The sequence below is a fragment of the Agelaius phoeniceus genome, chromosome 3 (genome assembly GCF_051311805.1).
Source record: "Agelaius phoeniceus isolate bAgePho1 chromosome 3, bAgePho1.hap1, whole genome shotgun sequence".
NCBI lineage: Eukaryota > Metazoa > Chordata > Aves > Passeriformes > Icteridae > Agelaius > Agelaius phoeniceus.
In genome coordinates, this window is record NC_135267.1 from 47,033,853 (window position 1) to 47,061,064 (window position 27,212).

The 27,212-nt window shown below is 43.7% G+C and overlaps 1 protein-coding gene across 1 annotated transcript in view; it reads right to left on the bottom strand.

The window, feature by feature from the left end:
• Positions 1-24,538, bottom strand: part of METTL24 (methyltransferase like 24) — a 45,698-nt gene extending 21,160 nt beyond the window's left edge. Inside the window, exons 1-3 of the mRNA XM_054630194.2 lie at positions 24,021-24,538; positions 4,135-4,233; positions 209-348 (exon numbers count right to left, since the gene is read on the bottom strand). Coding sequence (XP_054486169.2) covers positions 209-348; positions 4,135-4,233; positions 24,021-24,329 — 548 coding nt within the window. The 5' untranslated portion in view covers positions 24,330-24,538. The remainder of the gene's footprint in view (positions 1-208; positions 349-4,134; positions 4,234-24,020) is intronic.
• Between the last annotated feature and the right edge of the window lie 2,674 nt (positions 24,539-27,212).

Consider the following 27,212-nt stretch of genomic DNA (forward strand, 5'->3'; position numbering starts at 1 on the left):
TAGAAAGGCAAAGGAAAATAAAGACCCTCATGGAGAAAGGATTTTTCCCTAAAAATGAAGCTTAAGAAGCACATCAACACATGATAAACACACCTGAACAAAGTTTGTATTTTAGAAGACAACCTTGCTGTGGCTGGTGTTGTATTTATAGGGCTTTTGAAGCTACTTGCCATGAAACAATTTCCTTTCTTTTAAAGAGAGCACTTACCCAAGTGAATAGAGACGGCATTTCTTGCTTCTGATTCGATGGATGAGGCTAAACCTCTCATCAAGACAGACTGACCAGGGCTTTTTTGTGGTTTCAGAGTACCCTTTCAAGCTGCTCAGGTTCATGTGCTCACACGAAATCTGTTGAAATCAAAGTATATTTCTTTTTAAGACAAGACTTTTAACTTGTTTTTAATTTGCCTTCTGGGGGAGTAGTGGAAAAAAGAAAAATGTTCATTGGTTAAATTTAAGTCTTATTGTCAATCTGATACACGGCTACAAAGATCTGATGATTTTTTTCCTTGTTTGTCTGTTCCGCTTGGTGAAATTTAAGGCTTACATAATTCCCCAGAGAGCAATGCAGTTTGAAAAGCAAATAATTAAGCATTAGTACTATACCCAAATTCTTTTTTTTTTTCCATGAGGAAAAGATGTATCAGCATTGAAATGTTTAAATTTTTTTTCTTTTCAAACCTTGGAGTGGATTCTGCATCCTGAATAATGTTAAAATCAAGACTCTAATTACAAAGTTGCAGCATCTCTGCAATGAGTACCTTACCCACAGTGCTCTGGATCTCAGCTCCAGAAGGGATTTAATCTTTACCCCAACACATGCCCTCTCCAACAACAAAGGGATTTAAGCAAGTACATAACTAAATAGAGGAATCATAGCATGTGTGTCCATGCTGAGCTGGCTTGGACATCTGGAGTCTAAAGCCAGGATAAAAGCCCTGCTAAAGAAGAGATAGAGACCCTGCAGGGAGGGACACCATAAGTCAAAGCCCTTGTACAGACCGAGAAAGCAAAGACTGAAAATGCACTGGTTCATCAGAGTGACAAAAATCACTGAGGGGTGAAGTCAGCTTTGCCAGCAGCTGAGCAGCAGCCTGGAACAGCCAAACCCACAGTGACTGAGCCAGCAAAGCCATGGCCCTGTGAGTGACACCCTACAGAGGAGCCCCTGCCTGCAGCACCAGCTCTGCCCATCCATCCAGAATTTCCAGAATTTCACCCCCAGGCCACCACTTGCACTCCACCCTCTTCCTCTAAATCCACTCTGGAAGAGGCAGGCACAGAGCTGCTGCACCCTTTGCAGAGCGCAGGAGCCAGAGCACAGAAGTGGATGGAGAGCTGGTACAATTCGTATGGCTCTCACCATAGCAGTGGCAAGGAGGCAAGGGGAAGCAGAAGGAAGCACCAAAGCTGTGGCTAATTCTGCCCAGGAAAGGCTGAACTGCTCTGCACCAGCTTCAGCAGCCACAGTTTGTTCTTGAAGGGCTTCTCAACCCACACAGCCCAGCCATCAGTCAGGGGTTGCGGGGCACAGGTTGCTACCATGCAGAGAAGAAAGCAAAGGCTGAGAAGAGCTGCAGGAACTTAGCTGGGACACCGTGATGAAAAGTTGTTCTTTGGGCTCAGTACCAGCCCTGGCTGCAGAATGGGAGCTGGCACTGTTAAAAAGGCAACAACTAAAATGGTGGAAAGGACAAAACCAGGTTAAATATCAGTCCTAAACAGAATGTTCTCATCTTGCTCCTTTCCTTCTTCTACAGCAGACTGCAGAGGCTCAGTTCTCGTTCCTAGCCAAATTAAAAAGCACTGCTCTGATCCCACCTGGAACCACAGAAATGAAACAATTTTACACAGAGGTGAGAGCAAAACCTGGAACCCAGCCTTTAATGTGGCACTCTTCACCACATACTTTATAATAAGTAAATAAAATTCTCATTCTTTAAGAAGTGCATGCTCTGAAAGATCATTACCTGGAGCTTCACATTCAAAGAGCTGTACACTGCATCATCATCTCCCTGCTCCTCCTTGGCTCATAATTCCCATGGAAAATTCATAAAAGCAAATACAGCATCTCTTCATGCTGTTCCCAGGATTCACAAAGTTTAAGCAATGATTTGCACTGCACCCCACTACCCATTTCCCTTCAGTCGCATAACAATCAAGGAATAAATGGCACTGCAATAATAAGCACTAATTTAAGACACAGAAGAATAATGTACTCTCTACAGAAAACTAAGATTCTGCAATGCTGCCACTTAATTGACTCATGGCATTATGAGCAATTACAACAGTTAGAGTTTGAAGCAATTTTAACAGCTCTTGCTACTGAATAGCTCTTGCTACTGAATAGCTCTTGCTATTAAAAATAAAAAAAACAAAACCAAACAACAACACCAACAAAATTTTTTTTAAGAACCAAACAGAAATCAAACCCTGAACCTGCCTTTAGCACCATCATCAGTCTGTTGCATGATTAATTGATGCACTGTGCTCACATCGTCTTCCGGGCTTCTGCTCACTGCTGCTGTACAAAGAGCAGCACAAGAAAGATGCTTCTCTTGATCATAAAATACCAGCACTGAAAATGCTTTTTCTGGCCACACCTTGACCCTGCTGACATGGCACCTTCCTGCTCCAGCAGTTTGAGCCATTCTACACTAATGGCATGGGGCTGAACTTTGGCACAGTAATTAGTAGACACTTGCTCAGCAAACAAGGAAAGTGACATCCCATGCTTATCTACATAAGCAGGATGCCATTTTCAGAAGTGCTCATACCAGTCATGGTGTTATCCCATCAGTTACTCATCTTGTAATATCTGCCAGGTCAGGAACAGGGATTCCTCCCATTTTTTGTTTTCACTTATGCTTATTCCCCCAACCAGTGTCAGTTACTCTGGGAATGAAACTTCTCGCTGAATGTGTCAAAAGCAATAAACCCTCTGTTAATTGATGTACTTGTAGGCTTTGACCTAACTAGTGGAGTTTAGCAGCACCTGCCACTGTTTATTAAGTTGCTGAGATGAAGGATGTTTTCAAATTTAATATGCCTGCCACAGTGCAAACTTCTGAACAACAAAACAAGCAATTCTACACATATCTCTTGCTGTCCCACATGCGTGATCTTGCCTTGTGCCCTCTCAGTGCTGGCATGAATAGCAGCAGAGATGTCATTTTATTGAGAATTTAGCAAATTCTCTACAAGCTGGAGAATACATGAACACCCTGCTATCTTCTTTTTTAGAGGTTTTTCAAATTATCTCAGCCTCAAAAGCGCTGCATTAGCAAAGAATTTCATACGTGAATGACATTTCTGTGATGTTGGCACCTGGGGCTTTTTGCTGTTCTTCAGAGTAAGTAATGATGCTGTCAACTCTCTATTCAAGGGTCAGTTGCTGATAGACCTGGGTACCAAGAGCATCTGCCCTCTTGGAATTGTGAGCATCCAGCCCCTTTTCCATTTTTTTCTTACAGGAAATTCACACACAGATGCTGTTGTGCATAAGTGATGGCTCTGTTAAAACATGATGGCCCACGAATTTCCATATATGCTGAAGGCTGGAAGTATCCATCAGCACAATCTGGATTTGGAAATGCCATATTTTAAAAAGCACATACACCCACCAATTTCCATGGCTGTTACTTTTGTCCTGAAAATATCAATATTCTATTGGCATCATTGAAACAACTTGTCCAACTTAGGGTCTGATGCCTTCTTCTCATTTTACTGGGAACCTCAACTGCCTCCTTTTGGAGTAAAATGAGCCTGCTTATCATACTATTATTGAGAGGTGGAGAGGTTGAATACACTCTCTTGATACAGAGTGCTCTGTATTTTTCCATCTGAGAGGGAGAGAGGGGAGAGAGAGAGAAACACCACATCTAGAATTTCAGTCATACCATACTCCTGTCAGGACACAAACCCATTTGGAAATAAATAACATGGAAATAATGCATTCTTTCAAACCTGTGTTTTGACCTTTATATTCATGTTGACCATCAGTGCTAGGTTAAGCAACTTTAGAAATAAATCAGCTTCAAAAAGTTTTGGTGTGATGTTAATGCCTTAGATATGAGGGAACGATCTGCATCAGACAAAGTGTTTTCTAAATGGAGACTGAAACAAAAAACCTACCTGAGAAGTGCTAATGTACTTTAGGAACCTTGAGGCCTCATAGTTGAGGGAAGGGGTTGGACTTGCCCATGGCTGTAGTTCAATGTGCCATCTTACAGTCTGTAAAACAAAGCAAAACAAAAAACACCTTAAAGGCAACGCAAGCATAAATTACATGGGCTAATAAGCTAAGGAGATTTAATTTCAAACTAAAATCGTTTCCTGGGGGCTTGTCTACACATGAAAAACATTTCAGAACAAAGCAGGGCTTCAACTACAGTGAAAAAGCACCTAACTATGATTCAAAATTGATCAGCTTTGAAAGCAGATGCAGGTAACTCAGAAAGAAAGTGCTCCTCTTCCAGGATACATGTGTTAACCCAATAATTCTAGGACACCCAAGTAAGCTGTGAGAAATGCATGATGAAAACCAAGATCTAAATAACCAAATCCTACATCAAAACATCTCAAAAATAGTGATATTATTTTAATTTCATATCTATCAGGTATGAATGTCCACTGAAGAAGAACTTGGATTGCAAACCCAAATTACCAAAGGAAACCCCTACAAGCAAGCTGTTTTCTTTTTCAAGATCTAGATTTTATTGAGAAAACAAGCTCCCTGTGGGCTTTGAGAAAAGCCCTCTTCCTCTCCCACACTTGCCTGACAGATATACCAGAATTCTTTGCTTCCCTGAAAAAATAAAAGTGTGGCAGCCTGTAGCCCTACCACTCCTCATTTACATAGCCCCAAGGAAGTAGCTTTGGTGGGTGCTTTCTGCATTCCCTCAGCTCTGAACCTTGGGGATCCTGCCAGCTTTTCCAGCAATGCTTCCCATGTAGACAGAATGGGACAGAGAAGGCCTTTCAGACACGTGCTTGCAGAGCAACAGGGCTCTGTGCTCCCACCTGCACCTCCTTCTCCAAATTCTGCCCGCTGTCATGCTGGGAAGTTTAGACTTGTCATCTCTTGCCCTCAAGTAGATAAAAATACAAGCAGGGTGTTAAGTTGTACTAAATCAAGATTGATTCCTCGTGGCCTTTCATCCCCAGGCGCCATAGCTCACTTCTATGCTCAGGCAGGTACTATCAAGCTTCCCTTTAATCATCCTCAATTAACTGAGCTTCCATAATGGACAGGATGGGGTTTCTCCCTCAAAGGCTCAGGCTGGCATTCAATAAAATACAATCAGAAGCCCCATTCGGGATTCCCATAGGACTGTACTTCAGATGAAGCCCTGGAAAAAGGGGCAGGAGAGAGCAATTAGCTGGAGAGGATGGAGGCAGAGGGGTGAGCCCCCAGACAGGACTGGTCTGTGGCACCAGGACAAGAGCCAGCACGGCAACAGCAGGGATCCTCTGATGCCAGAGAGAAATGCAGGAAAGAGAAGGTAAAATTAGAAAGAATTATTAAAGAGGACCACCAAACCAGATGGCATTTGCCTTGAGCTGGTATCATGAGTTGGTATTTTTGCAGCCAAAGTACACATAGTCTACAGTGAGTGTGAGAGTGTGAGCCAGGGGGTCTGCATGAGGTCTGTTCCTTTAGGGGGTTATTTTTCAGATTTGTTGTGGGTGTTGGGTTGTTTCTTTTGTTTTTTTGTTTTTGTTTTTTTTTTTTTTGGGGGGGGGGTGGTTTTGCTTTTTTTTTTTTATTGAAGAGATGCTGAAAAGGATATTGAGTTTTGGTGGTTTTTTCTACCCCAAAAGCCAACAGAAGTAGCATTTCTCACCCTGAAACTTCCTGCCTGCAGCAAACTTGGACTCCTATACTCTGCACAGCATGAGCCTGGAGGCAAGCAAGCAAGCCAGCTCTGCAGCTGCATGTCCCCCTGACCTCTGCTTGCAGCAGGCAGCCTGCAAACAGAGAACAGCAGGAGGATAGGTGCACACCAGGGAGGGAAATTTGTGTAATCTTTCAGAATGAGTCACAGTTCACACGGCTGAATAACGTTTGCAATGACAGGAATGCTGCTGTTTCAACAGGCTTGAAAGCTGAAATGAAAATGAAGACTGACAATCGTTTTCAGAGGAAAAAAAAAAGAAAAAAAAATCAACCAACTAAACAAAAAACCAAACAAACAACAAAAAAAACCACAACCCAAACCAAATAAAACCACCAACCACCCAGATACCTACATATCTATGCCCAGTTATTCTGAAATATATTTGTGTGAGAAGTAGCTGAAGTAGCTCATTAAGGAGAGGAATTGCAGGGTGACCATTGTGGACTATTCAGCAAGAATTCCTTCTGCACAGAGTTGACAGAGAAGAAAAAAAAAATCTCTATAATGAACCACATGAATGAGATTCTTTTTCAGCCGAGTGCAATGTCCAAGGGCCACTGCAGCTTACACTCCGGTTCTTAAAATCTTCAAGATGATAAACTGCCTTCCCACTGTCTGCAAACTATTGATAAACACATGGAAATGAAATAAAAACCCCAGTGACTTACTAATGCAGTTTCACTAAAAAATAGGGGGGGGTGGGGGGGAAGGGGGAAAGGAAAAAGAACAGAAAGACATCAAGCTTTTGTATAGTTCTTTAAATTTCAGAGCAGTACATAAATGCTACTTTTGTGACAGGGATCAGACCCGAGGCTCCTGTTTGACAGCAATGCTTTTGAATAGCTTCTCACACTTCACACTTGTGCCTGGCTCCTTGGGAAGCAGCAGCCTATTTTCCATTCACTAACGAACACACAGGAGAGTCCTGCTCCTAACACCTCCTGACACCCCTACAGGGTGCCTCAAGAGCTGCCTCACAACAAGATTCACAGACAATGGATGGGGGTGAAAATCCAACACATCTCTGGGGCTGGGTGCACCCCCACCCCGAGGGTAACTCACAAATGTTGGTGATGAGTTTTGGGCATGTTCAGGAATACAAAATATCCTCCTGAAGGAGCTGTTCCATAGGTACATTCATAGCCTTTGTTTATAGCTTTCCAGGTAATTGTCAGCCTGGCTCATAGTGTTTCCATGTAAGCCTTCTCAAATAAACTCTACAGATGCTTTGTGAAAATCAGGTATATCCCTGATAAAAAATGATCCTTATTTGAGGAGTTTCCCCTCTCTTGACTGTGCAATTTTGTTTACTCAGAGGGAACCGGAGTAGGGCATCATGATTTGGGTTTTCCCACCTGTATCATGGAAATCTCTAGAATGACTGAGGACAGGTCCCTGTGGCTGCTGAACAAACAGGCTGAGATGCAGCTCCTTTCACAGAGGGCTTTACAGCAAGAGGAGCAGAGGAGCTATTACAGCCCAGATTATACAGCTCTGGATATGAAACTCAGACAGGCTACCCAGGAGGAGCCAGAAAATAGGTGCAGACAATCTGCATTTTTGCCTATCACCATGGCTGTGCTCTCTCCCTAGGGTATGGACTCATCCAAGCAGACACCATGACTGTGTTTCCCAAACATCAACATGTCCATATTCCACAATATAAAGACATGACAGTAAAGTTCCCAGTACCTGGAAAGTTACAATGCCACTTAAAAAACTATCATACTGAGTATCTTAAAGTATCTCTCTGTACATAGCTTCACTTATGGACACATCAATTGAAATTAACACTGTAAGAAAATCAATCTTCAGCAAGACTTTATCACAAGCACTGGTCAGACACTGACTTCAGCTACTCCTGAAGGTAATGGATATCCAGAAACTGTTATTCAGAATGGTGTCTAAATTTTCACCATGTGAGATAACCACAGAAAAAAGAAAATCTTAAAGCAATGCCATTGCTTTGTTAGGAAAACTAGGATGCATTTGAAGGTCTGATTTTTCTTCCAGGTACTTCACACTTAAGGATAAGGACTGCGGTTTCCTTCAGACCAATCTCACAATAATCTGCAGAGACTTCTCTCTGGAGACCACTTTTTCCTAGATCTTTTTCCCTCTCATAGCCATCTGTGATAGTCATTTGATAATCCCTTAATAACCTGTAGTATATATGTGATATATTTTTAAACTGTCATTTAAATCTGTCCTAAAAATCTGAACTCATAACATAGAATTTAAGTCAAAATGTGCAAAGGGCTCACAAACCAGCAGGTCTAAAATTGTAGGTCTGCCAAATGTTTGGCTTTCCCAGCCTAAACTTACGCACAAATAATTAAATTCTTTCCAGACCAATCCTAGTTTTAGTGTGCTAATTCAAAAAGCCCAAGCCCTTCCTTCCCTTCTGCTTACATTGAAGGGAATTAGTAAGTTTTTCATATTTCTATCTTTTTTAACTCAGTAGCTGTTTCTCCCCCCTTTTAATCTCCTTCCTTTTTAGCAGCCAATTAAAATACAGAAACATATTAGCCATTTTTCTAAACAAAAATTTGGGTATCCCATTACCCTGCCAAGCAGCCTGTTGCTTACAAAGAAGAAGCAAAAGACTTGTCAATATATACACAGATGCCTTAAGTAAATCCTCCTATTAACTCATGCAACAATTTAATTTTTTACATCTGAGGCAGGACCAAATGTGAGTGGAAATCATTTGTGGCAATAAATTCCATCAAGAACCGTAAATATTTGCCAGCCATAGAAACAAATGACATACACATCTTCATCTCCAATTACTCTGCCTGTGTACTTCAGCAGAGCAGAACCTGCTCATGGGTGAAAATTTGCAGGGCTTTTATCAGTTTGAAAGGCAATGCATGGGATTCAGATTCAGGCTGCAAAACTTCAGACATCTACATGGCAAATTTATTAGATTGCATTCCTTGAAGGCTGTTGTCCTCTTATTGTAAATCTTCCATACTCTCTTGGTGATTTCTCATGGGAAGCTTCTCACAGCACTGACTCCTTATCAGCACAACCAACAAACTCCATCTCTCTTCTCCACCATCTAACCCACTCTTTTGTAACACTCTTCTCCTTACTGGACACAGCTGTGGCCTGTTAAGGGCAGGACTGTTCCTAATCTTTGGTGATTAGTACAGCTGCAACTCCTCAGGTGTGAGACTACCTTCTGCACTATATTTTCTTACATTCTATCCCTCCACAGAAGGCTTGCCCTTGTGAGAACAGATTGTCCCCAGATACGATTTACAGAGCTTGGACGCAATTTTATTTGTGGTCCCTCTCAAGCACCTGTGGCCTTAAGCATATTAGTTTGTGGTGTTACTGTTTGGGGTTTTTCCCTCAATTCCAAAGTACCCTGAATAGTGAAAGCTGCGTGCTGCAGCCCACACGAGCCCTGGCTTTGCAGGACACGCCAACGCCCCACAAGGGACACACGACCAGCGCGAAGCCTGCTAAGGGCAGTGGGAGGGCTCTGAGGGTTGAGGCAGCCAAACCTGGCACACTGCTCCTCTTGCTGACAGCACAGAGCAGCTCCAGCAGCAGAGAATCCTTCGTGAACACCCACGTTTCGTTTCAGAGGCAATTATCTGGGTGTCTCCCAGGGAGAGCCAGGGGGATAGAAACACTTGTGCATGCAGACAGCCGTCAGCTCAGCTCCCACAGTGGGCTGGGGAGCCAAGTTATTTGACAGGACAGATGAGGCAGACAGGATCTTAAAGGGAATGATTCATCTCACTAGAGAATAGACATATAAAATATGTAAGGTGAGTCAAGCTCTGGAAAAGTCCATATCTCTCCATGACCTGCAAAGGAAGCCTGAAGGATGTGCTCAGGAACACTTACACCACAGATCCTCAACCTCACAGAAGAGAAACCCCAGACCAGACATTCACACAGCTCATGCTGCAGAAAAATGTGCATTTTAGAGGGCAGAGCCTGTTCTTTAGCTATAGCCTAAAGCAACATTTAGCTGCACTTTATTCTTCAGCAGGGTTGAGTAATTCCTGTTTTATGTTTGGAGCTGCAGTATGTGGCACAAGTAAAACAAACTCCACCTAAAAGCCGAGGTATCAGTAGGAAAAAACAAGTATGCCTTCAGCCTTGGCCCAGACCTCCTTGAGAAAGGTCAATTCATACAGTCCCCTTTAGCTAAATGGAACCAGCACCACCAGGGCTCACAAGACACACACTCGTAAAAACCTGCTTCCTCACATGGTTACTGTAGGAGCAGCAGGGACACACACAGGCTCAGCCAGCTGTAATTTAAAACACAGGCTTACAAAGTGACTGACTCATATTTAAAGCTTTGAGTGAACTAATTTCTAACACAACTGGCTTTATAGATATTCCATCCCTACATGTCTGAACTGTTTCTTTCCTATCTTTTCTCTTTCATATTACTATTATTTTCTTTTTTTCTTTGCAGTTTGTCTTTCTTAAACATATGAGGTTTTCTCTGAAGAAACCATAGTGCAAAACTTCCTAATACACACCTCCTCTGCATGTGTGTGCCTGCATAGAGGGAATCACAGGGAAAAGCAGCTGACATCTAGTTCTGCTAAACTGAGAGTTTTCCCTCCAACAGTGAAACTTCCACACATTGCACAAAGTCCATAAAGAACGGAAGAAAAAAATTAATATACAGAAAACCTGTCTCCATATTTCTACTTTTCTGATTTAAACTAAGGCAGAAACATCTCTGACACCACTGCACACATGCACACAGCCTTCTCCATACCCAGTCACCTCTGGATTGCTCTGTCCTCTGCAGGCACCACATTGGAGCAGTGAAATGAGCAGGTCACAAAGGGAGCCCCTGCCACAGGCAAACTCCAGAGCTAAAAAATCTGCAGTGTGTTACAGAACCACAGAATAGTCTGGGCTGGAAAAGGCTTTTAAGTATCCCCCAGTACAATCCACTTCCATGGGGCCCACACTCCACTAGGTCAGGTTGCCCAAAATAAACAGCATTGCCCCCAGTACAGACACTGACGGGCACCACTCCTTACTGGTTTGTCATTTAGACATTGAGCCACTGACTACAACCAATTCCTTATCCATCCACCAGTCTATCCATCAAATCAATATCTTTCCAATTCAAATCAATACCTTTCAATTTTGGCTGTGCCTAAACAACTCCCCATCCTCAGCATGTTTTAACGTGTCTTCCAGGAGGATCCACTCCATGATCTTATCCAAAGATCTGATGTTCAATAGGCTGAGGAACAATAGCTTTGTGCCAAGATAGCCAGCAATGTGTCACACGTGCAGTCCAGCTTTCCCATGCAGGAAGGCTGCTCAGGAAAGAAAATCCTGCCTATGGAAAGCAGTCCCGTGATAAGAGTGCTTTCTGCATTAATGAGTGTGTGTCTTAAATTCAGATGGGTTTCCAACACGATCTGTATGTGGAGAATTCTATGTCTGGACATGTGTGTTTAATTTTGTGGAAAAGGGAATGTCTAGGATGCAATTAAGTCTCCCCTAGCTCCTCACTCTCTGTGCATCATCTTTTCCAAGTCTCTGCAGCACAGCACACAAATGTCTGCCTGGAAGCAGGATGTGAGTGCTGCAAGAGTCAATTTAGGAAGCTCCAAACATCACCCAGAGGGCTCCATTTAAAAGCAGTTTATCAGTACTTGCTTCATAAGGCTCCAGTTTGCACCAGTAAGTAAAACTCTTAGACTTAGCAGGGAAAAGGAAAAAAAGGCAAAGTTTTACATTGAAATGAAGAAACCTATTTTCTGACTTCAATTCTTATTAGAAAAGCTTTCAGTCACTGCATGGTAATTGAAACCAAGAGTCTTTACTCTAGTGGAGCAAATCAGTCTGAACATGAATACATAACAACCCCTGAAAAGGCAGCAATCACCAAGCATTTCACCTCTGCTTTCCTTTTGTTAATATTGATGTTTATTTTCTGCTCCTTTTTCTTCTCATTTCCCATCTGAAGGTGTGAAATGCAGCCACATCCATACAAATTACTGCTCTGGGGGCAACAGCTGCCCTTACCTGCAGGCGGGCTGCACTAGTGACCTCCATGCAAAACACCAACAACTTCGATGCCCTGGGAGATCCTGTGTTTCACACACACAAAGCCCCCCCTCCAACTCTATTTTCAGGTTTGTCTTTTCCCCTAAACAACGATCTCAAAAGAAAAGCATGCACAGAAAAAAAAGACGCCCGCCATTGACTTCAAGTGACAGAATTTACATCACTTTAAGAATCAAGAAATGGATTTAGTGAAATAAAGAGCAGCTTCCAAAATTAACAGGAGGAAGCCACATCTGTAGAGGAATTTAGGTGACTAATGCTCCAATGAATTCAAATAGTAACCCTGAATTCCCCAGAAAGGTACTGGGATATTGGGAACTCATTTGCCAGGTTTACTTTAGCCACTCTAGACACCCCTGTAAATTCACCATCACCCAGAGTGCAGGTTTGGGACTTACAGGAAGCAGGGTTTCAGAAGACTTGCCAAAATATTAATTTGCAAGTACTTATGAATTCAGAAAGCATTGCATCTAATTCATAATTTACACAGCATAACTACCACTCCTCACTACCTCTGAGGAATAAATCCACTGCAGCCAAAGGATCTGGGGGCTGCAGGGGTAGGAAAGGGCAATGTTGCACTGGGGAACCTCTCCTCAGGCATTCACAGGTCACCAGAGACTAACAGCTCTGCCACTGGAAATCCCAGCAACATATGGGAGAAATGCACATTTATTAAAAGGGAGATTGATTTTACTCTAAGAGACATACAGCTTTGAAAATAGCCAAGTGAGATTTCTTTGCTACGGTTCTAAAATAAAATAAATAAATTGGGCAGCAGCATTCCTGCGCTATCCAGAGGCTGACAGCATGATAATATATCTAATGGAGATACAACCAGGAGCCAAAACAGATTGAAATTTATGGAAGTAAATTCTCAAAACTGCTTAAGCAGCTCAATCAGCTGAATTCCTTCCAGTGCCCGAATGCCTTTGCCAACACTCAAGGGTAACAGCAAGGAACAGATACAGCAACTACCGGTCACTGCTTGTCAAATTCAGTTTCTTCTAAGCAGAGGCAAGGCCGTGGTTTCAGCCTGTATTCATTACTGCTTTAGCTGAAGTGCACTGGCCGAGAAATATGGGGATGTCATAATCCATTCAATAAAGGAAAAAAGCTATTTTCCTCTAGGTTGACTTCACTGCAAAATTTAAACCATAGAGTACAAAAAACAGAATTCATCAGTAAATAGTCAGCTAGCCAGATAAGCTGAGTTTATTTTGTGCATGTTCCAGCACTCTAACTGTGATTTACATATAGGGTGCCTCTGGCAGCCTATCCTCTTACTTCAGAGCCTCTGCCTGAGGCTAAGAACTGGGGAAAAAGAAGGTGCTTTAGAGTAAAACCAATGCTTTCACACAAATAAGAGCATTTCACACTTGTGCAGCCTTCTCTCTCATCCAAGTGGAATGCAAATGTCTAAACAGAAATGATCCACCACACCTTCTAGACTAAAGGAAGACATGAAGCTTCAGAAAACCCCTTCCTCTTGACCTTCCCCTCCTGGGTAAGTACCAGGACAACCCTCTGTGCCCAGGGAGCAGGAGAGGGCAGTATTTGTCACTATACCTCTATAATCTCATAAAACAAGTAAATATGAGCTCTTTTCCATGGGTAAACCAAAAGGCTGAGTAACTTCTATAGGTATTTGGATTTCAGAGTGTAAAACCCTAAGGCAAGATAGACAATATTTACAACAGGTACTGAGGGTACTGTTCCTTCAACCCACCATCAGTTCACTTGGTTGAACCGGGTTTTACTGGATAGCCAGGGAAGACTCAAAAAGCCAAAGTTCACTTTTTTCTTCTTTAACTCCTTATTTCATAAAGGCATTAGATAATGGAATTCCACAGAATGAAATGTATCCTAGCTTTAAACATATTCCCTTTCTTTTTTTAATATAGTTATGGATTAGTGCCCTTGGTCTAGAGCTATGGAAAAGTCTTCCAAATAAAATAAAACTGTGTTGGGCAAGGAGTTCCCTCTGTCTAGAAAGGAAACAACAGCTGGCTTACAAGTTGTTAGGATTTTAAGTACAAAATGATACATTTATTTTCCAGTCTATAGAGAAGAAAATCAAGCTCATTTCAAAGCACACAAATTTGAAATATTTTTTGTTCAAGACAAGTATAGAAGCAAGCATCACAATCCCATGGAGGATGGGCTTGGGCAAACATGTACCGTCCTCTTTAATCAAGGATATTTTCCAATGTTTTATCACTAATTCTGAGCATTATACAGATGAAGTACTGAAAACTACATGGTTTGACCCTGAACTCATGATGCACCCAGAATTCCCACGGATTTCATAATGAATAATAATTGCAAGATCAAACCATTAATCAAGACATCTAATGAAGAAAAAACACATCGGCTCAGCAGCAACCAATTGACACATAATTGCTTCTTGTTTAATTTTTCTCAAAAGAGGGAGGGAAAAGGAACACAATGTTGTTGCTTCACCCTATTCAAGATGAAACAAAGTTCATTTCTTTGAAAGTTTCAGTACTGCAGAACAACCATGAGGAAAGCCCAAAAAGAGGCAGGGCACCAGTATTAAAAATTTTGGTGTTTTTCAAACAGCTTACCCTGTGGTGTTTACCTATTGGATAAATCTCACTCCTCCACTACTGCTGTCCACTCTGCAGGGAGCAGGAAAGATTTGGAACTGATCCCTATCATTTTTAGGCTTCTAAGAGGCAGATATTTTCTAACATTACGTGCCATATCAATAGACATTACCATCTGTTCCCCCAAACATTTCAAACAGTGTCTCTTTGTAAAATATGAAAGAGGATACTAAAAAAAGGGCACTGACTTTGAAGCTCCCAGTTGATTATTTGACTTAGCTAGCTGCTGGGAGAGGAATGAGGAAGAGGGCTGGGGATGGATGAGGCCAAGAGGGGGAGGCCAAAGCAGCAACAGCAACTCTGTGATGTTAATGTCTGCTGGTTCTAACATCATTTTCAAATGCACACCTTTCCCAATCAGGTCCAGCCCCTGGCACATCACTGATATTTGCTTCTCTGCAGTAATTTTGGCCAGCAGACCAACGTGCCACAGAAACACACACTCAAAAAGTGACCCTACCTCATCAAAACTAATAGCAAGAATGGATTTTCAGCAATATCCCTAAGACAAACAAGTTGCCTATCAGGGTCTTGTAGGTGTTTCCTTGCTAAACTCTCAAGGCCCAGAGATTTGTCTTCCACAGGGCAAGAAGGGCAGAGGTTTCAATTCCTTCAGTTTGCAGAAGCCACAAGGTCAGTCCTGGAAAGAACCCAGACCCCTGTCTCTTCCAGAAGAACTCACAGCACTGCGCCTGAAGCTGCATCTGAAACCTATCAGAAAGTGTAACCCAAAGCAAACTTCAGTGGGTCACTTGTTAAATGAGCTGCTGGTCAGCTCTTTCCTCCACAGGCAGGTAAACCCAGAGGTTCTCTACACAAAATCTGAAGCAGTTGGCTTGACCTGACAGTCCCAGGAGACTCCAAAGCCAATGGCCCACTGCATAGTCCTCCTCATCCTACACTGCCAGAGGCAAGAGAAGTCCCTATTGCATGATGGGGAGAGGTGGCAGCAGGAATAATGTTTCTCACAAGTACCCCAGATTTGGGATTTACAAAATCACAACAATTCTGTTCTGAATTTTGAAGAACTCTGCGAAGCCGTTTTCTGCAAAGAAGATGGAGAAGATTTTGGTGAGAAGCAAGATTTTTGTCTTCTAACAGCTGCTAGAACTACTACATTTATCATTACACAAAGACACAAGGAAAGGATTTTTTATTTTATTTACACATGTGTCAGGATGGACATAAATTACAACACTAGCTTTTAAATGTTGCAAAAAATCAATAAGAGAGCAAAATAATCACCAAGGTGTTACCCCAGAACCACACTTAGGAGTTGTGCTTTTCAAGGGGTCAGCAAGGAACCCATCCACCCATTCTCTGCCAGTGCAGTTCATGAGCATTTGCAGCCAGAGCCTTTCCTGGGGGCACCTGAGCTTGATGGCACATTCAAAAGCAACACTACTGAAGATGGAAGAGAAGATCAGATGGGGAAACAACATGTCATTAAAAATCCAAGCCCTTCCACTTAGCATAAACATCTGGGAACATTTCCACCATCTCCTGCTGAAATTGACCCAGTTGTTGCCACGAGAGCAAGTTCAAAATCATGGCTTTCATCTGTTACCCTAGGCATCAGTCCATTTGTGCACATGGTTTCTATTACCCTGAGGGACTGGCTAACTCAAAATAGGGCAGCACATCACCCTGTCACTTTTGTAGGCAAAAACACTAAAAAAAAACAGCATTAGGGTGAATGTATGCATACAGATTGCTTGATACATATGCTATTTACCACAACTGAAAGAAAAATTGAATCGCACCTCTTTTTCCCTCTTTTAATTGTTCCACTGAACTGCAGGTCATTTGATCTCAGACTTACAAACATGGAAGGGCTCTGGACAACATTTCATCATGCACAAAAGTATCTTGGTGTATATCTTCTAGCTACAAAAACACTCCAGTTGATTAAATGACTCACATCCACTGCACACAGCTCTGGAGCACTGAGCAGCCATCCAAGACAAACTCAGCTCTAAGTTAATATTAGAACAAGAGATAAGAGTGGGCTGTGTGGCAGATGCCATCAAAGACTAATGGTGGTTCACACAAACTCTCTCACAGTTACATGTCAAATCTTTTATCTAATCTGTGCCACGAGTGGCAGCCCCCACTTGCAGGCTGCAGGACAGCCTGATCTACCACAACAAAACCAGACTGCTTGAGCAAAGGCTGGAGGTCCCTCCCTAATGCTACCTAAATCTCCAAATTCCACATCTGTTTTGTAGGAAGTGATGATGCACTCATCACACTGTCTGCACGAGTCCGCAAAGCAGCTGGGAGAGGTTTTGTTCTTCACCAGAGGATTTCAGTGCTGCACCCCTTGTCAGGGGCTGCTGGAGTTTGGCTCACAACAAAAATCCCCAGCTGCACCTTGGTGTGAACTGTGGCCACAGCTCAGTGAAAGTGGCATGAGAGAGAAATCTGGCATGCTGGCACCTAGCATGCAGCCCTGAGCAGGCACATGTCTGTTAACAGCCTGGCTGGCTGAGTAAATGCTGATGTGAACTGACTGAAAAAACCGGCATGAAAACCTTACTAGAAATGAACTTAAACACTTGTCTCCTAAGAAGGCAGATAAAGGATGGGGATTTAAAGTAAAAACCCTAGGGCTATCCAGCAGAATTTTTACCTGTCCAAATCTCTCTTTCTGGATTCTTCTCTTTCCACAGAAGGAGATTTTAGAAAAGAATGTAGAAAGATTGGCCACCTTGAGAGCTGCTTGAGCAAGGAAAGCTGTATGCCCTCAAAACTGTCCTCACTTCTTATTTCAAAACATGAAAGATCATTTTTGGCACTAACCATGCCACTGCTACTGGGCAGTTCAGGTCACTTGGCCCCCAGAGCAGTCCCATGAGACAGTTTGAGCTGAACACAGCAAACAGGAATGCTTTTTTTTCTGATCTGCCACAGCAGTTATAAAGGATTCACATTTTGTACAAGGCCTGTGAACTAAGTCTCTGGGTTCAAGGAAATGATGGCACAACTGTAATGGCCCCACAGAACAAGGCATCTGTGGGGCCTAAATTACCACCTCAATCCTTGGGTCCCTTAAAAGAGAAGGCTTAAACACCTAGATTTATTTTCTTCTGTGCCACAGCTACCTAGAAAAACTTCTCGTGTCTTTATATGCCAAAAGAAAACCTTAAGCTAGCATTGGAAAGATTTTGAAAGAAATCTATGCTATTGGATATAAAGTCTCATAACATTGTAATGACTTTCTGAAGAATAATACTCCCCATCTGCTTCTCAAAAATTCATGAAGAAAGAACTATTTCAGGTAATAAAAAGTGTGTAAGAATCAAGGATATTCTTAGTAATCATTTACCTCACAAGCTTGCAAGTGACATCATTGTCAGAAAAAACATTGCCATTTCCTCTTTATGGTATACTATAAACACATTTCATCTGCAGTTAAAATACAATAAAAGCCCAGTATTGCCATTGCTTGACTACTTGGAGAAGGATTCCTGTGTTTGGGTACTTCTGGTACCTCAGCTGCCCTTGTTTATGGGCAGAGCTGGCTGATGTTTCCCAGATTTAGTTATCAGCTGATGAAAATTGCTTTCAATAAAAGTTTATTCTTTTCTTCCAAAGACAATAACCTCACTCAGTCTCTGCTCTTAGCCCAAATATTTGAGCAAAAACAGACAAAGGCTGTTCCCCAGGTACTAACAGATTGAAGCCACAAGCTCCTATCTTGTGCTTATCTTACCAGATAAGCAACTTCGGGTTGGTTTATATTTGCTAAGAGACCTCCAAGTGCTGCAGGGAAAAAAGTTGTCCACTAGTGTCCCTTCCTCTGGGGTCCACTAAGTCATAACACAGAACAATCATGGGGGGGTCTGGTCTCTCTAGTGAGAGGTATTAAGCCAGGGCAAAGATTGCTTATTATAGTCCTAAAAGACCCCATTACCTCTTTTTATTCCACTGATGTTAGATCATTGCTCAGGCTAAATTCCATTTTGGTTAATCACATTGTATCTGCCAGATTGCTTCTCTAATTGCAGAGCAGGTAAATGTAGCCAGAGGGACTCGGGAGGTTGCTCTGAAGCATAAAGGAAAACATTCCTAGACGTTCCCTTTGTGGATACCCACAGTTCATATTTTTCTAAGGAGTCTTTCCATTCCTTACAGAGGAATAAACAGAATAAACTTTTATTGAGAGCTGCAGAGTTAAAAGATTTTCCTGATATCTTGCCTGAAAATGAAGCCAGTTACTTCTTGTCCTACTTCCAGTGGACCTAGGGAACAATCGGTCATTATGTCCTTCAAAAAAATTATTTTTTTTTAGTTTGAAGAGTCTTGGCACATTCCCTCAAAACCTACTTTTCTCTATTAAAACAAGTACCAGTACTTCAGGTTTTCCCTGCAAGCTTGCCTTCCTGCACCTCTTAACACCTTTTTTCCTCTGAATGAAACCCTGTTATTAAAGAAGGTGCCCAGAAGTAGCACACTCCAAGGAATAACCAATATCCAGCTCTTCAGCTCTGCACTCCTCTGCAGCAGCATCCCAAGTGCCACCCCCATCCATCAAAGGCAGGATGTTACTCACTCCTCAACACAGCACTTAGGGAACAGCACTGCACTCTGTGAAGCTCATCATGCTGGGACACAGGTGGAGAGGCTGGAATAATCTTTGGAGATCCAAGAGGCCACTTTAACCCCTGTGGCTCCTCTGGTTTGGCTCAGCCAGGGTAAATCTGCTGCTGCAGACACAGCCTGGTGGCACTCCCTGCACAGTTCTCAAAGCCCTGCCCTGTCAAACTCTGCTGTAATGTTAAATTGTTGCTCCAGGCACACAGAATTAATACACTTATAAAAGTTAAATCCCAATCCAAAACAGACAAGCTATTACACCATGGGATGTGGAAAGACAGGTGGATAAATTTAACTTCAGAAAGACAGACGGATCAATTTAACTTCAGAATAACCAAGTTTTCTCCAAGAATTTTGGCTCTTCCTCATGAAGAGTCAGAGTAACTTCCTATAAAAACAGTATCCAAAACTTACTGTACTTTTAAAGATGTGAAGCCAGCTTGAAGACACTATGCATGCAATTAGGTAATGAAAACATCCACTACATTTTTTAAACCAAATTTCTAGAAGAACTAAAAAGGGCTCTTGGCATAACATCCATCACCAACACCAATGTAAATGGCATTGTCATTCTAAAGTTAAAACCCAAATGTAAATTTAAGTAAAATCTTAGCAATAGTGTAACGTAAATCAAATGAGGTTTTTATGAGCCTGCTGTATTACTAAGTGCCAAACATGTGTTATTCCATGTAATTTCAAAAACATCACTCCAAAATAATTTGCAAACAATTAAAGATGAGACTGTTATCAGTCATCACTGCAGAGGAGCAGTAACCTTTTAAAGACAACCACAACCTTCAATCCAACAAGAAACATCAAAAGATAATTAGTCTGCATTTATAATGAACCAAAAGACAAATGTATACAAGTAAAAGGAACACCTAAAAAAATATAATCTCAAAAGAGTTTTTGGTTTTAGGCAATAACACATCATGTTTCAAATTACATTATAATCCCAGGCAAAGTATACATGGGCCCAGCAGCAAAATCTTATTCTTTGCTTTTAATCACTGAAGGTAAATACTTCTATATTCCTAGATATGACATGAAAGAGCATCCAAAATAACATCAGGTTAAGTTTGGCAGCATACCACGCTCCCCACCTCCATGGAAATAAATCTGCCCAGAAGGCAAGGAATTCCAGCTTTTCTCAACCAGACTCTTGAAGGGGGCTCCTCCCAAATTCAGTGCACAAGAGCCAACATAACCTTATTATTGCAATTATTGTGACAGGAATTTGCTGTTACTTCAAATTCCAAATGCAATATTTTTTTTTCTTTTGCCATGGCACCCTGGAATAACCTTTTAAAACACACCTCATGTCTTCCACAGCACTGTGTGGGTGCACACCCTGCTAATAACTATTGCAGGGGCAGGTACACCTGGCAGAATCTGTGTGTTTCCAGGTAGCTGGAGTTTTTACCTGCTGCATATGTTACCAGCTCAGTGCTTAACACAACCAGATCTCAGAATCACAGTTTAAAACCACAACTTTATTAGCAACAATGCAGTTTTAAGTGGGATTGTGAACTTCCCCCAAATATAAGCGGGACTATGAACTTCCATTTGCTTTACTCTTGCAGCACAACAAATCTGATTCTTCAGATTACCATCAAATGCTGTCAATGCCTAATATTGCTTGTTATTTGTCAGCAAGAGCAGCAGCATCTGCTCTTTGGTAGGCTCAACTGGGAGCAAAACAGCTGGGAGCAGCACAACTCCCTTAAGCACCACAACAGGCAGCTCCAGCAGCTCCCAGAGATGCCACATAGCTAAATTACTTTATTCCCTGCCCCTTTCAGTTAACATTTTTTATGTATGCATTTAAGGCACAAACAGAGCTTGGAACCTTGGTGGTCAAACCCTCCCACTGCTGCACAGCCATGGTCTCCACTGACAGAGCCTCACCAGTGGTCAGGAAAAGCACAGGCAGTTTCCTGCAGACTTTGGGACCATTTATGGACAAGAGTCCATCTTTCCCATCCTGTGTCTTTTTTTTTTTTTTTTTTTCCTCTTTTGGTGGTGTTGGTGTTGGTTGATGACTGCAGTTGTGCTTGGGAAATAACACAGCCCTGCTCAGGAAACTTTAAAGTGATTCAAAGCAGGCACCAAATAATTTCCTTGTGTGCTTTTGCAATTTTTTTTTTTTTTTATACAGCCACAAAGTAGGATATTCAGCTTCATCTATGGAAACACTCTGTTAATCAGTCTTCTGCATTAATTCAGTGATGTAAGTGTGAGCAGAGCTATAACCTAGAGGCACTAGGAAAACAGAGCAAAGTCTGGCCTCGCTGATTTTTCCTTGCTGCCATCCTGCTGGCTCACACATCCCAATATATTCCAACACCATCCCCATAAACAGCAGGAGAGAAAAAACTCCTGTAAGCCTCTGCAGGCTTTAAGAATGGACTGCTAATAATTTATGGACAGACAGAAGACACTGAAAACACATAAAAGCCACAGCAAAAAGCAATGTCAATCCGATGTAGCACAGATCTGTACAAGGAGCCTGTCCCTCTCCTCCAGGCAGCATTTACAGCACATTGGCAGTCGTGGCACCCTGAGGGCTTTCTCCAGAGCTGCTGGTAGAAGCCATGGACCATCAATTTAAGTAGCCTTTTTTGGTAAATGCCCCCATCTTGTCATACATCATAGTCTGATGTGAAATACCATGTTTCCTGATTTAGAAAAAAAAAATACTTATCACCCATTAAATTTTTATTGTGATTCTATTGTGATTCTTCTCATGAAAAAATTTCAGAGCACAGAACACTTCCACTTTATTTTACCATTGCTTTTTCCCCTATATTTTTATTTAACAATTCTATTCCAAAGTACAGTTCTGCTATCCCCAAACCCTATCTTTAAGTAGATTTTTCTTAGCCTGAAGCAACATGTTCAAGTCAAATAGCTGAACACAGAAGACACTTGATGGTCTCAAACCTAGCCTGGCAACAACTCCACCCTCTATTATATATACTAATATTTTTCTTTTGACTTAACAAGAGGGATTCAAATGAGACCTCAGCAGCAACATGCCCAACACCACAAACAACAGCAGTGATATTTCTTTCACACACTTCACCTGGAGGTGCACCAAAACACACTTGGGCTTTCCAGAGCCTCGAGCTCTCCAACACCGCAAGGTCCTGCCAGTTCTCAGGTAACAGCTCTCAGCTCTCCTCTATTTCCCCACTTTCCCACTAGGATTTCCTCAAAAATCATTAACTAAATTAGGATGTGTTTTAATTTTGCCCGTTGTTTTTTGATGCCATTCTTAGGATATTTTCAAGAAACTCTCTGAATCCACAGGATTACAGGCTTTTTCCTCCATTAATGTTGAAATTCTTCCACCATTAGAATCACTTAAAAGCTGTGCTTTAGGATAACGTCAAGTAGCAGAGCATCAACAACAAAAGTCACAAAAACTGGCACTGCAAGACCTAGGTACCTCAAAGTGGTATCAATACCACAGCACAAAAGAACACCACATAGTTATTATTTTGAACAAATATGTGGCAATGTTGTTCTCATCACTGCCAGTGGTCAAGGAAGCATGGTGAAGGATTATCTAATTTCTTCTAAGCCTTCCAGGAAACCAGAGGCAGAAAGTAGCAGTTTATTTTTTTACATCACAGTTTCCCACAGAAGATGAGCCAAACCTAGAAGTCAATCTATATATGAGATCATCATCCATCTCCTCATGAAATAAAAAAATAATTACTGGGGTGGAACAGGCAAAGAAAAGAAAGCAGATTTGCAGTTGACACCACATGCATGACCTGTGAGAGATCGCTGGTCAGGTGGTGGTTTGGATGTTAGCAAGTAGTCTTTTCATCAAGGCAGTAAGGACAAGCTTTAGCCATTCCACAGAAAATTGGTTTACTCTTGTTGGGGCAAAGATCAGAAATAGTTTTTTATTTTGACCACAAAGGTGGTCTCATCTCTAGCAAAATCCTGTGTGCTCCTCCTCAAGAACATTCCAGTTTCTTTAAGAACCTGCACATCTCTGCATGGACCATAACTACTGCACCCTGACAGCAGGACCCCAAAGTACATAACAAACTTCTCTTTCACCCCTCTCAAAGCTGGCTCTTCTCCCCCTAAAACTCTGCAAAGAAAACTCCACAAAATCATCGTCTATTTCTCTAAGCAGTTCCTGAGAGCGTGGAATCTGCCAAAACCAAGGACGACACGAAGATCATTGGAGAAGGCAACATCCCTCTACCGGCCACACACGCAGCTGAATGGGGGTGAAGGTAGCACAGGCACTCCTCACTCTTGCTGATCTCCAGATCCTAATGACGGTCCTCACTCCCTCAAAAGGCTTTACAGTCCTTGCAGGGTAGGAACCTTGTCACAGGTTCATTTACCAGCTCGTTCACTAACTCACCAATTCTCACGCAGACCAGGTCTTAAAACCATTTCTTGATTCTGCGAATGCAATGGCACTGGGGTGCCAAGAACGCCAAGGGCCGTGGTCTTTGCCCAAGTTTGATCCTGTTGGGGATGCGTCAGCCTGCCAGCCCACCTTGACTCGGGGTCACTGTCACCTTCTCAGACCGAGCTCTCTCCTTGTCCAGCCCCGCTCCAGCACACTCGCCCTTCCCTGCAGCTGAGCAGCACTGCTCAAAAAGTCGCTTGCCCACTTCCCAAGTCGACATCCCACCACACCATCTCGCTTCACCGCCCTCCCGGCCGCCTTTTCTCAGGTACCAGCCCCATCTCCGCCCCGGGTGCCCGCTCGCCCTCATCTCCTCGCAGGGAGCCGGGGTCGCCTGTCGCGACACGGCGGCCGCTCCCCCCGAGCCCGCCCTACCTTCCTGCGGCGGCTGTCCGGGGGCTGCGGGGCGCAGCAGGCGGGCGCGGCGCTGCCCCGCCGGCCGCTCCGCACGTAGGTGACCCTCCGACGGCCACCGCCCGCCGCCGCCGCCGCCACCGCGCCCGGCCGCTGCTCCGCGCCGCGGGACGGGGCGGGCGCCCGCGCCGCCGCCGCCGCCGCGTCCCGGGACTTCTCCTCCGGACACCAGGATCGCCTCATGCCCAGCTGCAGGCAGAGGAAGAGCGCGGCGGAGAGCAGGCACAGGCGGAAAGCGGCGCCCCGCCAGAGCGGCCGCTCCTTGGGCATGGCGTCGGGGGCTGCCCGGCCCGGCGCTGCCGCCCCCCCGCCCCGCCGCAGGGCTCATGCCGCCGGCGGGCCGGGCCCCGCGGCCCCCGCCGCCGAAACTCGGGAGTCCCCGCCCCGAGCGGGGCCGGCCGGGGAGGGGCCGGGATGCCCCTGTCCCGGCCCGGCGGGGGCTGCGGGACGCAGCGGTGCTCGCCCGCGGGCGGCCCGAGGGATGCTCCGCGCCTCGGCGGGGACAGTGCCCGCTACGAACGTGGGGCCGCGCCGCTGCGCAGCCACAGGTGCGTGTCAGCCGGCCTGAGAGAGGACACAAAGCCCTGCCCTAACTATTGTATCAGCTCGTCTCTATCGTCTCGTGCTGACTTGTTAAGGTACCTATTAGTTCAGATTATACACTGTAATGTCACGAGGTAGTGAAATTTTACTAGTCTTAGGGATTGTTTATGTTGAATTCACACAAAAGGACAGCCCGGACCTGGAAGTAAGGACTTTTCTTCTTGTAAGGTTAGAGCTGCCTGTGAAGGATAAAGGATTTTGGACAGCCAAGATAACACCAAAATCCTAGCTCCTCTGACACATCTTTGAAAGCCCCCTTCTCCCCCCAGTATCTCTGGCGGTACAAATAACTAACTCTAGCGAGGTTGACTCCAGGGACATCTGGATCAATAGACAAGCAGCAAGAATGCTGCAAAAATGGACCTGCTTTGGAAAGTTTTACTGTGATTAGCAACCAGTGGTGTGGCTGCTAGTGACCTGTGATTCTGTGACCTGTTAAATCATGTTGGTCCTGAGCTTTTGAAGGGTGTGAGAAGCCTGCGTGGAACATCAGTTGTGGTGCCCTGATTTGGCTGCAACACCCCGTGCTTATGAGTAACTCTTTTAAGTTTATACTTCACCTCCTAGCCTCTCTCCTGGGTAGTCACACCATCCTGATGATTTTCATGACACATCCTTGATTTCACGACTGAAGGAATGGATCTGCATGAGCTGGGAGGCAGTGCAGGGGACAGGTCCTGCTCATCTCAGTGGGAGCACAGGAGACCCTGCATTTGCTCTGCAATGGGGACACACTATGAAGAACTGTGAAGTGCTCAGGAGGGCTTTGGTCCTAAGGCACAACACTAATCCATGGCTAAGGCATGAGCAGGGAGGGAGGGATGGCTGGTGGGATTTTCTGAAGCAGGAGCACAGGTGGGGAGCAGGGTCAATGACAGGAGGCAAACTCTGCGGGAACAGGGACAAGGCAATAGCAACCAATTTGCAGCTCAGTGAGTAATAAATATATTTCCAGGTGGGATATGCAGGGCTTGGATTACTCCCCGTTTCTTTGACAATAGGGAAGAGGGGCTGTGACTCTTGTCTCCTGTGAGCAGTTCTGTGCTTCCAGTGTCCCTGCCTTGTGTGCTGGCAAGGGAGAGGTTTGCTGCCCCAAGCTCCTTCTGGTGTCCTCTCTTCAGCAGCAGGCTGCACTGCTCCTCTCTGACCTCTCCTGTCTCCTCACAGCCTGGAGCAGAGCCAGAGCTGGCTGCTGCTGGGAGAGCAGGTCAGAGAGGAGTGCTGGCAGAAGTGGAGCGTGCCAGCAGCCAAGCAACCTGACCTGCTGGCAGCAAGATGGAGAAGCTGCACCTAGGAAGATAAAGGAGGGAGCAATGATCTGTCTGGAGAAGTGGGATTTCAGTGCAGCTTCAAGCACAGATGCACTGGCAGGTGAGGTGCATGATTCCTGCCATTTAAATATTGCTTTTCTCTATTTTTTAGGCAAACTGTCCTTCTGAATTAGGTTAAAGCAATTCCACAGTTGTTTTAAAACACTGTAAAGGTAGGCCCATCTCAGAAGGGTGTGTCATTCCTACCTGCCTTTCCTGTAGCAGGAGGGTGGCTCCTTTGTCATCAACTAAGTCAAAACAGGGCCTGGCACAGATGAAAACTAACTCAAAAAACCCCTATCTGAAGCAGTTTCCTAATAGACCTGGACCCATTTGTTGATATAATTCTATCTTTTGATCAGCTTTCAGCCAACATGGCACAACCTCAGATGTTTGCCACAGGGAAGCCAGTTGGCTCTGGAAGTGGATCCTTCTGACAACCACACACTTCTCCTATTTCCACTTCCCTTAGGTGGCTCACGAATGGATCAGACAAGTCCTGGTGCTTGTGTGAGGAACCAACACATTCATGAGGGCAAAGGGAGAGTGCAACTGCACCATCATGACTGACATCAACTTAAGAGACATGTACCTAGCTCCATTTGTGAGCATCACCTGGAGTTCATCAGCAGAAGGTCACCTGGGCTGTTATAGGGGTGCCTGTGCATCACTTTGCTCCTCTGTGAAATGGCAACATTCAACATGGAGGACAAAAGTAACGTTGCTGTTCAGGGAAGAGAGATTTTAGACCTACCTCAGGAACATTAAATGAAGTGGTATTATTTCACAAAATTCTTAGCACAAATGTTATTTTAAGCTATCAGCACCTAGTCAATAAATAAGGGTATGTGAAGGTCCTATTAAAATATAAGTTTGTGTGTGTATGGTTATGGAGGAAGTCTTGAAGGCAGGTTGACTCCAGAAGCATAAAGTGCAGAAATATATTTTAAAACTCTCTCTTGAAGTTTAATCCTTGAGAAATCAAACCTTTCCTAAAAGCTTTAACAATGCATACTCAGATAAAAGAGGTCTACCTGAGCAGAATAGAAACTGCAAGGTCTTTCTTGGTTTTAGCATCAGAGTTTCATTTGTTGTTCTTCTCTTCGTGTAGTTTCAGCAAAAATCTCAAATACTTGAATCCAGCCACTCTTCCTGTCATCACTGAGCTGTAAGTGCTGACCTTGTACGAAATATTCCCTTCCTTAGAAAGCTGATAAGCCCAAGTTTGTGGGTATTCTAG